Here is a 12,538-nt window from a genome sequence, read left to right on the forward strand (position 1 = left end):
GGGAGAGAGGGAGAGAGGGAGAGAGGGAGAGAGAGAGACAGGCTTCTGGGTGCTGAGGTGGTGTTTTCTTTGACAGGGTCTCCTGCAATAGCTTTCGCTTCCCAAACGTGGCTTGCTGGACTTGCCTCCCCCTCTGCTTTCTCTCCCAGGTTCTCTCGATGTTGTGGTTTCTACATTCATGGCATATTTAGATTTTTCAGGCATCTGCCTCAAGAGTATGATTGGATAAGCATCAATGGAGATGTACTTTTCTCAGAGAAGATACAGATTCCTTAAGGGACTAGGGCTAGGAATTATAGCCAGGAGCGAGGAGAATACAGTTTCTAGAAAGAACATTGGACTAGGAGTCCAGAGACATTTCTGTCTCCATCAAAACTGACTTGTAAGTTTTTGGCCTCAGCTAAGAAATTTACCCTGTCTGTACTGCGGTCTCACTGTCTGAAAAGACTGCATGTGAAGTCCCTTTGAGAACTAGTGTGAAGGATCTTAGAGAGCATCTGTCTATTTTTGATTTAGAGGCAATTGGCATGATTTATGTTCCCTTCATACCTTCGAAGAAGAATCTGAGAATCCCAGAGCTGGAAGGCATCTCAGAGAGTCTTCTACTTTTTCAACCTCTGGGATAAACCCAAACACTCTGATTTTCTTCGTTATTATCATTACACCATTTGAATAAGAGACCTTGACATTTTCAAAGAAATATAGTGTTTAGGACAACAAGGAAGTTGAATCAGAACTTGTTTTATCTTTTTTATTTTTTTTTATATATTTATTTATTTTTTTTGCTGTACGCGGGCCTCTCACTGTTGTGGCCTCTCCCGTTGTGGAGCACAGGCTCCGGACGCACAGGCTCATCGGCCATGGCTCACGGGCCCAGCCGCTCCGCGGCATGTGGGATCTTCCGGGACTGGGGCACGAACCCACGTCCCCTGCATCGGCAGGCGGACTCTCAACCACTGCGCCACCAGGGAAGCCCTGTCTTATCTCTTATCACTTAAAACAGGGTTGCACAATGAGATACCGTCTAGAAGGACTAGCCTGCGAACCAAAGTGGGGTCAAGAGAGTGACGGGAGGATCACAGGGAGTGTGTGTGTGTGTGTGTGTGTGTGTGTGTGTGTCTGTGTGTGTGTGTGTGTGTGTGTCTGTGTGTGTGTGTGTGTATGTGTGACTGGGAACACATACTCTGCGTGCATGGGCAGACACTCCTGATTTTTAAAACACCAGTTCGGCGCAGTGTAACGTGCGTCTCAGTGGCAAAGGGCCATGTTGGTAATGGACAATATCTTATTGAAAACAACACATTTGGGCTTCCCTGGTGGCACAGTGGTTAAGAATCTGCCTGCCAATGCAGGGGACATGGGTTCGAGCCCTGGTCCAGAAAGATCCCACATGCCGCAGAGCAACGAAGCCCATGTGCCACAACTACTGAGCCTGTGCTCTAGAGCCCGTGCTCCACAACGAGGGGAACTACCGCAATGAGAAGCCCGTGCACCGCAAAGCAGAGTAGCCCCTGCTCGCTGCAACTAGAGAAAGCCTGTGTGCAGCAACGAAGACCCAACACAGCCATAAATAAATACATAAATTTATTTTAAAAAAAAAGAAAACAACACATTTGTATTATTAAGAATTATATGTTGGGGAATTCACCAATTTACATAATAAAACATAGTCATGAAAGATACATGTAAACTGTTTCACTTACAATATCTATGCAGTCCTCATTCTAACAGGCTTCCCTCTTTCCACACACCTTAATCCCCCATCATTCTCCTTAAGAAATGTTTCTTTCCCCAAAATTATTAATTCTTACATGTTTTCTTTTCTTATGTACTAAAATTTATTATAAAGATCTTTTAATGTTGATTGGTAAGTCTTCTACGCCAACAGAAGTACTTGTTTTGAATATTCCTTTAACTATTTTCCAGTGTTTAATTCCTCTTCCCACAAAGAACTTGATCAATAAATCTAACCTGAATCATCACCTGAAGTCCCCTCTCTCACATTTTATTGTTTATAGAAGGAATAGTTAGTTGATCAGTGTTCTCCTTGTAATACTAGTTACTCAGTTGAAAGTATAGCCTCTTTTTTTTTTTTTTTAATCTTTTGGTACTACAAGTCTGGAAATTTTATCATGGACTTCGTTTTCCAGTGCTCTGGTAATTATAATGTAATTACTTTTCTCTGAACTCTCTCTAGTCTGTACACTAAACAAATAACGTTTTGAACTGTCCCCAGTCCTTTTTTGGGCTGATGAATCTAAGATAATAATACCAGTATCTTAGTGCTTTTGTCAGAGAGTTAGCACCACACAACTGGATCACATTGCCTGTATACTCTGTGACCTCAGTATCTTTTTTTCTCCCCGCTGGCCCTGTTGGGTCAGGCTTTCTTCATATTTTGTCCACATAACTCATTTTTCATCAATAAGTGCACTGCTGCCTTGTCCTCACACCAAGTAAGCACTCTCTTGTTTCTGATGGATCATTTCTGTATGATTTGTCAAGGTTACTTGGAATTCTCTTATTTTTCAGGAAAGCTGGAAACCTTAACTTAGGTTGTAGCCACGAAATGACTGAGAATGCTTTCAATTCCATTATGACAGTTATTGATTAAAATAATCGGTATTATTGGACCCAGGAGTCTGGGTGCTGTGTTATAACTCCCCTAAGTTACATCAAGCCATTTATTTCAGTCACTATTAACTAACGATTTTCCTGTTTCTGGGTGTTTCTACACACCACTAACATTGCTATCGTAGTTTATTGCTTCTGGAAACTAGATTTGAGTGATATAGAATAATAATCTAGGAGGTTGTGGTTGGTGATAGTGGACAGAATAAATCCAGTAATTGTTTAATTTATTCATGTAGCTTTGGTAGCATCATTATTTTGTATATTTAGTAGCACAGTGAGAGAAAACAGAAGAAAGGCTTCAGGTTGAGTATAAATGTCTATTTTGTTGATATTTTGCTCCGTGTTGGACTTTGAGAATGTCTGTGTTTTGATTTTAACTTAAGTCAGTGTCCTATTTAATATATGAATGTAATGGGATGCCTTTTTTGTTATTGTCATTACAGGTTTCGAAGGTGACAATGAAATGTGAAGAAGTTACATTTCTACTGTGATACTTGAAAGTTAGTGACTGCTTACCAAATTTTCATGAAAATTAAATATGACTTAGAAGCATTTGGTTTTTGAAGGCTTATGATGTCATCGGTTGCGACAGAAGGCAAACTCCGGCAGGCTGTGAGCTTGCAGGGAGTTGACCCAGAAACATGCATGATTGTATTTAAAAACCACTGGGCGCAGGTAATGTATGAGTTCCACCTTCTCTGCTGGTTAGGTAGCCCTAGAAGCCTCTATTGCACTGAACCAGGGTTCCCAACCTGTGTGACAGGTGGGCTTCCAGAAAACATAGGGAGGAAACCCTTTCAGGTAGGAAGAAAAGCAAATTTCTCTGCTTGCATTCCTAGAAGGGTTAAAAACCTTGGTTTTCATGAAAGCAATTAGGGGACATGCATGTTCCTCAGATATTTTTATAAGAGTAGCAGTTGGCCTTCAAGTGACTTGTCCTTCACTTTGCAATACACTTGACCATGAGTATATCCTCTTTCTTTCCCTCCTCCCTGCTTATTTCCATTCAGTCCTTAAATGCTACCAATACTAAAATACAAATTTATTAAATATTTGCCAAGTGTTGTGCCGAATACATCAAATACCTTACATTTAATCTTCTCCGCAAACCAGTAAGGCAGTTGGTTTTAGCTTCCTCATTTTACAGATGAGGGAATGGAAAATTATAGAGGTTAAGTAGCTTGCTTGAGATTATACGACTAGTGAGTTTCCAATCAAGTACTGAGACCTTGGTCCCATGACTCCAACCAAGACCAGCGTATTTGACCTCTGTGCTCTAGCATTTTTCAGGCTGGTGGTCCCTATTCATTTAAAGAAAGAAGGTGCCTGGAGGTATCTGAATTCATTACAAAGCTGATTATAAAAGTTTTTTTGATTATTCATTTTGACTTCTCTGTGACTCTTCTCTGATCTGCTTGTATGGATAATTAAGGGTTGAATGGTCAGGAAACTTACCAGCTCACCCCTTTCCTCAGGGAGTTTACAAGTAGTAAAATAAATAAAATTGGCAGTTCTTTACTACTTGTACAGCATTACACTCCCCAGGTGAGCTGGTAAGTAGCTATTTATGTGACAGTTTTTTAATGACTACCCAGTTCCTTCCTGTGGCCGGAAACAGCCCATGGGTTAAAGCACTGAGCCTGTAAATCACAGCAATTATAAGGGGACACAGTTTAGATCAAAAACAAAATCAGTTCTGCTTCTGGGTCATTTACACTGTGTGGCTTCTTGTCAGTATCCAGTGTAAAGCTTCCAAGATTTTCTTATGCATTTCCCCTTCTCTGACTTTTTACTGTTAACTTCACTGTTAACAGTCTTTTTACTGTTATAGTCCTCTGGATATTAAGGGCACATCTGCTTTAGCAATGGGAAGAAAGTAATTCAGGAATTTTCCAGATAATTAGAGTAATTACCGTTGGCATTGTACTTTAGTGCTGACGCATACCACCCTCTGTTTAATGCAGAAAAATATTGAGTTGAGGGTAAGGATTACTTTGTCAGAGGGATTGGGGTTTAGTTTATTAAACCCTTCCTTTCCTAAAGTGGGTACACTCTTGGTCTCATTATCGTTTCAGCCATTTCTTTTAACTTTGGCCAAGTTTCTTACCCCTTTAGTCTTAATTTTTCCTTTTAAATAAATCTGGAAAATGCCCTCAGTCTCTCTCTAGTTCCAAAGGTTCTTGAGGGCCTTACTGTTACCTTTATGAATAAAAATACTGGTTGAAGAAATTCATGTCGATGTCAATGTGATTACAGTCGTCCCTTGGTATCTGTGAGGGATGGGTTCCAGGACACCAGCAGATACCAGAATCTGTGGATGTTCAAGTCCCTTATATAAAATGATATTTCCATATAAGCTACGCACATCTGCACATCCTCCAAATCATCTCTAGATTACTTATAATATCTAATGCAGTGTAAATACTATGTGAATAGTGTAAATATGATGTAAGTGCTATGTAAATAGTTGCCAGTGTGCAGCAAATTCAAGTTGTGCTCTTTGGAACTTTTTGAAATTTTTTTCCAAATATTTTCGATCCATGATTGGTTGAATCTGCAGGTGCAGAACCCGCGGATACGCAGGACCGACTGTATTGTTAAATGGAGATTTACTGAGCCCAAACTTCAACTACCTCACTGTGGGTGTCACAGGTGGGACGTAGAAATGTATAAGCCTTCCTTTGGGCTTTTAAGGAATGTATAAGCTAGTTTGGATGACAACGTGAGATACATTATTATAAAATGAATAATATTGATCACAGGAATTAAGTCAAGGGAAGGGACTATTACGGATGGAAATGGCCTGTGAAATCCAGGAAGTGAGATTTTGTTAGCTTGACTGTGGGAAGAGAAGGTTTTGATGACAGAAAGGAAAAGAACATTTTAGAGAAGGGGTGTTGGGAACAAATGCTCAGCTTTGCCTTTTTTGGATGGTTAGAAATAAAAAAGGTGAGGAAGTCAGGGCAAGGCAGAGCTGTGGGGCTAAGTTTGAGGTAAGGAATGAGACTTTCAGCTGATAGAAATAAGGGCTACTTATTGTTTTTGGAGTTTCATGCATTAGCGCTTTGCTGTGAGTTGTTCAGGCTGGGGGCGGATGAAGAGCAGTTGCAGAGGACTGGGAAATGAGCTACAATCTGACACAAACTTCTGTGACTAGTGTGACGTAGCCCCCGGGTTCCCCTGAGGCAACCCAAGAAAACTGTAAGGCTGGTAGGAAATGTGTAGACAGAACTGGGTGACAACATTCTATTTACCAAAGTGTTCCATTAGCTGGCAAGTACCATGCTTTTTCAGATGTGAAGTTAGGGAAAATGAAGGCAGCAAAAGTCAGTGGTGTCCAAAGTACTTCTGTTTGTTAGGATACTTCAGTACAAATTCAGCATAATTAACATATATTCGGCAGGTTCTGTTCTACTGTTCACTAGGAGCTTCTACTTCAGACCTTGAGTGGTGGTCAAGGATACCCGCTTACCCACCTACACTTGGCAGTCTGTCAGGGACAGCTGGTTATACAGCCATCCATCATCTGAGGCACCATCTGAGGCAGTCCGAGATTCAGGGGGGGTCGCCAGGGGAGAGACCTTGAGTGGCCCAGTGGTGCACTTGAGTTTCCAAACCGGTCCCTGGGTCCAGTGCTCTCACGTTATCCTCAGAATAGTTCTATAGTGGACCTCCAGGAATAGTTAACATTGGAGAATCCAGGCTCTAGGAAGTAGCCTCTGGCCTGTACGTCCTCTTGTCTTCTGAGGTACCATCTTGTGCTGCAGTAGACAGAGCAACGAACCTAAAACCCAGATTCTGTCTGGGGCATTCCTGTAGTCGGACATTTCAGTGGCATCTGGCCACCTACAGGCCAGGATGGCAGATAGGGCTCTTTATGTTGTGGCCTCTTTCACTCCTTGTCTCTCATTTAGTCTCCAGAAATGCAAAATTACTTGGAGTTCCTAGCCATCCCCTCTCCTGGCAGCGCACCTCGTGCTGTTTCATGCCTCTCTGCCTTAGGCACTTCCTCTTCTTTCTGCCTGGAACATCCCTCCGCCTGGTTAATGCAACTTTAGAAGAGCTAGGAGACTTGGAAAACATGTACTAATATTAAAACATTTGCTATAAATTGCTACCAGTAAGAACCTTAGACTTGCATTTAATGATCAGTGATCTTCAGAGGAGGGGGTCGGGGAGAGAAAGAGAATGTTTAAATTTTTTTTTTTTTTTTTTTTTGCGGTACACGGGCCTCTCACTGTTGTGGCCTCTCCCATTGTGGAGCACAGGCTCCGGACGCGCAGGCTTAGCGACCATGGCTTACGGGCCCAGCCGCTTTGCGGCATGTGGGATCTTCCCGGACCGGGGCATGAACCCGTGTCCCCTGCATCGGCAGGCGGACTCTCAACCACTGCGCCACCAGGGAAGCCCCGAGAATGTTTAATTTTTATAGTAGTCTATAAGAACGGTTTATAGTCTAGTAGACTGTTGTTTTTATCTCTTGCCTTTGCTTCTTCTGAATGGAAGAGAGAGCAAGAAGTAAGAAGCATTGGTCCATCAGATAACAAACTGCCCAAGTATATTGCCATGTGAACTAACCCGCCACCACACACACACTAGGTATTCTTTTGTTGTTGTTGCTTTTTGTTTGTTTGTTTGTTTTCGCTGTGTTGGGTCTTCATTGCTGCGCATGGGCTTTCACTGCTGCGTTGTGGTGAGCGGGGGCTACTCTTCATTGCGGTGTGCAGGCTTCTCATTGTGGTGGCTTCTCTTGTTGTGGAGCACGGGCTCTAGGCGCACGGGCTTCAGTAGCTGCAGCACACGGGCTCGGTAGTTGTGACACACGGGCTCTAGAGCACAGGCTCAGTTGTGGTGCATAGGCTTAGTTGCTCTGCGGCATGTGGGATCCTCCTGGACCAGGGACCAAACCCGTGTCCCCTGAATTGGCAGGTGGATTCTTAACCACTGTGCCACCAGGGAAGTCCCACACTAGGTATCCTTAATGGCACATTTTTACTTTGTGAAACTTCATGACCTTTGCTCTATTCATTCTCTATCCTCTCCTTTCACATACCGAATCAGTATTAGTTATGTACTAAATGGTGTCTGCTCTTAAAGCCAGGAGAACAGAGGTGAAAAAAAATCAATTGGAAATGCACATTTCTGTGTGCTTGTTAATGGCGCAAAGCTTCTCCTTACCACCCTCAGCCTCCAAATACAAGCTATTATACAATTTTTTGAGCTAAGAACATTTCAGAGTTCAGATAGAGTAATGGTGATGGATAAAGAAAAGCTAGTGGATTTAGTAGCCTTTTTCTTCTTGGAAGGGGACGGGGATGAGAAAAAACTGAATCATCTGGATTAAGTAAGTCAAATGTCCTCCTACAATAATAAAAATAGACAATATGTCCTATGTATGGTAACTTGTTAGAGGTCCAAGTAGCCTGACTCCATTAAAAAAGCAAAGGGCACTTATACATGGCTTTGAGATCTGCATTCCAGTCTGTTCCCTGTGACACTCATTCCCTCACTCTCTTCATCTTCACTCTTTTGGCCTGTGCCTTGTCATAGACTAAATGACAGAGAGAAATTACATGAAGTCTTTGAGAGATGAAAAGTTAGAAAATATTACAGAACTCTGATTAACCTTCTCAGTATCTTAGTAAAGTGATGTTTGTTAACATTTAAAAAATGTGTGTCTCTCTTCTCAGCTTTTCAAGTAGCTCTAAACTTCACAGTAGAAAGTAAAGCAGAACAAAAGCTATGCTTCCTTAGAGGGCCAGGGCATGGAGTTGTGCCTCTATTAGACTCTAAAGTGGTTGAATATGAGAAGTCAGAGGCTCTCCCACTGTATGCTCAGTGATAAGTCTGTTTTCACTGTGGTTGGAATTACAGGGTTCTCTGAAATATTATTACATATATCATGACTCTTCAGTCCCTCCCCTGATACTGAAATTAAAAAAAAATTTATATATACCTAACTTAAGGGTTAGGTTACTATGTTGTTTTATTGATTGATGCTCCTACCATGTTTCTGTGTTAGAGTATTTACTAGACTACTTTGGTCCCAAGGAAGTATGGCATGTATAGTTTCTGCTTTATCAGGTTTAATTCCAGATGTAGACACATCTCTGTAGTTCAGGATTGGAGCTGACATTAACCAAGTTCTGCAAGTACACATATATTATTAGGCCGTTATCTTAACATGAGAAGAAATGACTCCGTAAAGGTCTCCCATGGGAATAGGTGTATAGGAAATAACCCTAAATCGAAAGACACAGCTGCTAAGTAATAAACAGGAACTGGATGGAAACGTACTTTTGTTGTAGTTAATTTGGTACATTAAGTGGAATTTGGCTTGATCACTAAATCCTGTCCTTCTGTGTGATGGAAAATGTTGCTTAGGAACTTGGTTTTTTCCACAATGCCACTTTAAATTAGCATTCCAGAGGATTTGGAAGTATGGGTTGTACTCACGTGACTTCCTTGAAGTAACTAGGCTCTAACCAAAGTAGTATAAATAGTCATCTACTGATATATGCATGTGTATAAGAAATAGAATGATAGTCAGATGGAGTCAAAGCTCCATCAGAGAAACACTTGTGTTTATCATGAAGAATAATAATTTGTTAGCTTGAGGTGTGATTATGTGATTTATGTATATCTTTCATTCTGAAAGCATTTGAACTTCCTATTTAGAATTTGTGAATATTTGAAATTCAGGCCCATTATCACTGAGTGGTGGGGGGCCATCATTGGAGCTAAGGAGAGCAGTAGCTGATATTCCTTAATGAAAGAAATATGCTATTTGTTCATCTTATTGATCTCCAATGACCCTCATATTTATAGGTCAAATGACTTTGAAGTTAGGTTAAAATTTAGCTGTATTGGTCAGATGATAATTTGTATACCATTGTTCACACTATTGATTTTTTGTGTATTTTTTTCTTTTTCTTTTTTCTTTATTTTTTGTGTATTTTTTTCTTTTTAGAGTCACAATATGTGATCTAGGCTCATGATCCATATATATATACATATACACACACACACACACACCAGCTTATGTATGTTAAAGTTTGTAGATCAACAAATGCCTAGCTATGATTGGTAAACCATTTACAGTGCTGTATCTGATCTCAGCTGGCTTACATACTTAATGAGCGACTTAATGAGCGTGGGGTTTATCGGCGGTTGATCAGTTTGTTAAATGCTATTTAGCCTAACGAAGGAAATTGTTTCGTAAAGGAAATATTTGCAAACTGTGTTTTCCTACTTGTATCTCTCCAGCCACCATAATTGTGTTTTTTCCCCTTAACTGAATCCCTGAGCCTGAGAGTATGTAGCTGAGAAGCAGCCAGAGCTGGGGAATCGGAGGGAAGGTTGAGAGTATAAGATAGAGGGTAATCAGAGGAGTGGGCCAGGCCTGGGGAAGCAGCGTGAGATCATGGATCATAGTAGATCCCAGCAAGCAGAAATCAGGGGCCCAGGAATATTGGACTTCGGTGGGAGTGATGTGAGAAGAGGACCCAAGGGAAAGAATAAGGAAAAATCGAGGTCACATCAGGAATCAGCTTACAGAAACTGAAAGAACCGTGACACCACCTGGGCAGCTAACTTGGGACATCATAACAGAAGATCTTTGGCACTTCAATGCCAGTTGTGCTCTAGCCAAGAAGTTTCCTAGGCATTCCCTGTCAGGATGGGAACCAGGCCCAGGGTGTGGGCCCGGAGAGCCCACTTGTAAAAGCAGGTCATGGGTGTGCCTGCCTGGAAGGGGGAAGGAGGTGGCCTGGGAGGGTCCTGACACCTAAGGAGGGAGGTTAAGGACAAGTGGCAACACAGGCATAATCAGCACTTTGCTGAGCGTTGTGTTTTCCATGACTCACAGGCCCTGGTTGTAACACACCCATCTTCTAGGCAGGAAAACCTCCAGGCCAGGGACGGGAATGAGTAAAGGGCTGTGTTCCAAATGATCAACAAACCTTCTATCCTGGTGGGTTATTACAGCTCTGTTTTCATGTTTCTCTGCCCATGAACCCGGAAGGCGGAGTAGAAGAGCTTCTATAAAGGGGGGTAGAGAGAGATGCTTCATTTTAAAAGCTGCTGAATAGTTTACATTCCATATAAAAATCTCAGAATGAAATCTTTTTTAGGTTTTTCATAGCCACCGCCCTCCCCACCCCCACCAAAAGTAGGTCTTTTTGCAGAGGACTGCATTTGAATAAATAAGTAAAGATTAATTCATGAGAAAAATGTAGCTTGCGATCATGTAAATAGTTGTGGTCTATATTACATATATATATTTAGATATTTTATAAATATTTACAGGCATGCATATAGTATAAATACCTATGCATATGTAAAAATTTATATTGCTTAGGAATTTCTGAGAATTTATATTGCTTAGGAATTTCTGAGAATTATTGTTTTTAACTCCGTGTTTTGATCCTTTTCTTAGACATTAGTACAAAATTACTTTGTTTTTATTTATTAGATCAATTTACAGGAAAGAAGGACTAATTAACCTTAAAATCTCATTTGTATCTTTTCAGACTCACTTCTAAACATACATCTATTTATCAATATATTTAGTTTTTAACTTAAATTATTTCTTGTATATATTGGCGTGTAATGATATGATTCACTTAGTGTTTATTTTTAATAGCTTTAGTGTATAGTGATGTAACATCGTGATTATAATTCTCTTATTCTTGACCGTTTGGGTCAGTAATATTTTTATTTTTCATTACTGAAAATGTCATTGGCATGAACATTTTAAAACAAATTATTTTGTGTTGTTTCCTTTGGCATTTTCCCCAAAGTGAGATTAACAAGTCAAAGGGCAGGAACGACTTTATAGCTTCTGTTACATGTTGCCAGATTGTTTTCCAGAAAGATTGAGCTAATTTGCTGTGCCACTATCAATGTATAATGCACAGTCCCAATTTTAGATAGTTTAGACAGTCTGAGCACACATGACAAGTATAATTACATTTCTACCCCGAGGCCTAACTGTATAGATAGCTCTCATAAGTAAACTCAATATGTGGACTTTGAAATTATAGAACTGGTAAAATGTAGAGCTAATCTGTTCTTCAGAATGTGGAGCCTTGAAGTTGGGGCTTCGGGGCTGGAGAGCATGCTGTGTTGAGCTGGAGTCCCCTTTTGGACAAATGTGGTACTGCAGCCCCACGCTGTGAGATGTCAAGGCCAGAGCCAAGGGAAAGGAGCACAGTAGGTCCCAGCATTTCTGCCAGAGAGGTACTCAGGCCTGCGAGGAGTCGTGGAGGGCTTCTTGGAGGTTGGGGGATGGTGGGGGCACTCTGCAGTCCGCGCGCAGCCAAGGAGAGGGGATGGCCAGTGGGGAACCCTGACCACCAGTCACTGAGCCGTGTACCTCCTGGATAGTGGCTAACCGAGGGCTTCCTCGTTGACATTGTCAACTCAGGGGTGTTGGGGTGATGTTTTTCCTGACAGTATTTTTAATTTTATAATGGAAGTTGATGGAGATTACAGATTCTGTGGAAATCTACTTATTCATAAGGATATACTAGCCTAGTCTATAAAGGTTCCTTTTTTCTCCTTCTGCCAGGGGAAAAACTTAGACTTTTCTCTGAGAAATAAATTTCCCTCATTGCTCATGAATGCTGACATAGCCTTGTACCTTTGCCAGCTTCCGCAGTGACTTGCAAAAATTCTATAACCTAAATACCAGAACACGTAACAGCATGTCCTAGAACTGGGCTGGGAGGGTATGGCAGAAATTAAACATATTCCACAGAACATGCAGTTCAGAAAGGCAAAAAGGAACAAGTTAAAAATGTTGATAAAATGTTTGATTTTTTAAAAATTAACATGTATATACACTTTAAAGGAAGTAAATTGAATGGATATTATCGTAGAAATTCCAAGTCATAAAGTTAAA

At 41.0% G+C, this 12,538-nt stretch overlaps 1 protein-coding gene across 11 annotated transcripts in view; it reads left to right on the plus strand.

Moving 5' to 3' along the window:
* The window catches only part of FHIP1A (FHF complex subunit HOOK interacting protein 1A), a 278,113-nt gene that overhangs the window by 166,054 nt on the left and 99,521 nt on the right, over nucleotides 1-12,538 (plus strand). For 9 of the 11 annotated variants that reach the window (XM_027117171.1, XM_027117175.1, XM_027117173.1 and 6 more), the window contains one exon: nucleotides 3,078-3,309. In XM_027117171.1, the coding sequence (XP_026972972.1) occupies nucleotides 3,205-3,309 (105 nt within the window). In that variant the 5' untranslated portion in view covers nucleotides 3,078-3,204. The remainder of the gene's footprint in view (nucleotides 1-3,077; nucleotides 3,310-12,538) is intronic. The other 2 variants (XM_027117177.1, XM_027117178.1) reach the window with 1 other exon arrangement.

The sequence above is a fragment of the Aethalodelphis obliquidens genome, unplaced genomic scaffold (assembly GCF_003676395.1).
Source record: "Aethalodelphis obliquidens isolate GAN/ISIS:26980383/991018 unplaced genomic scaffold, ASM367639v1 scaffold17, whole genome shotgun sequence".
Lineage (NCBI taxonomy): Eukaryota > Metazoa > Chordata > Mammalia > Artiodactyla > Delphinidae > Aethalodelphis > Aethalodelphis obliquidens.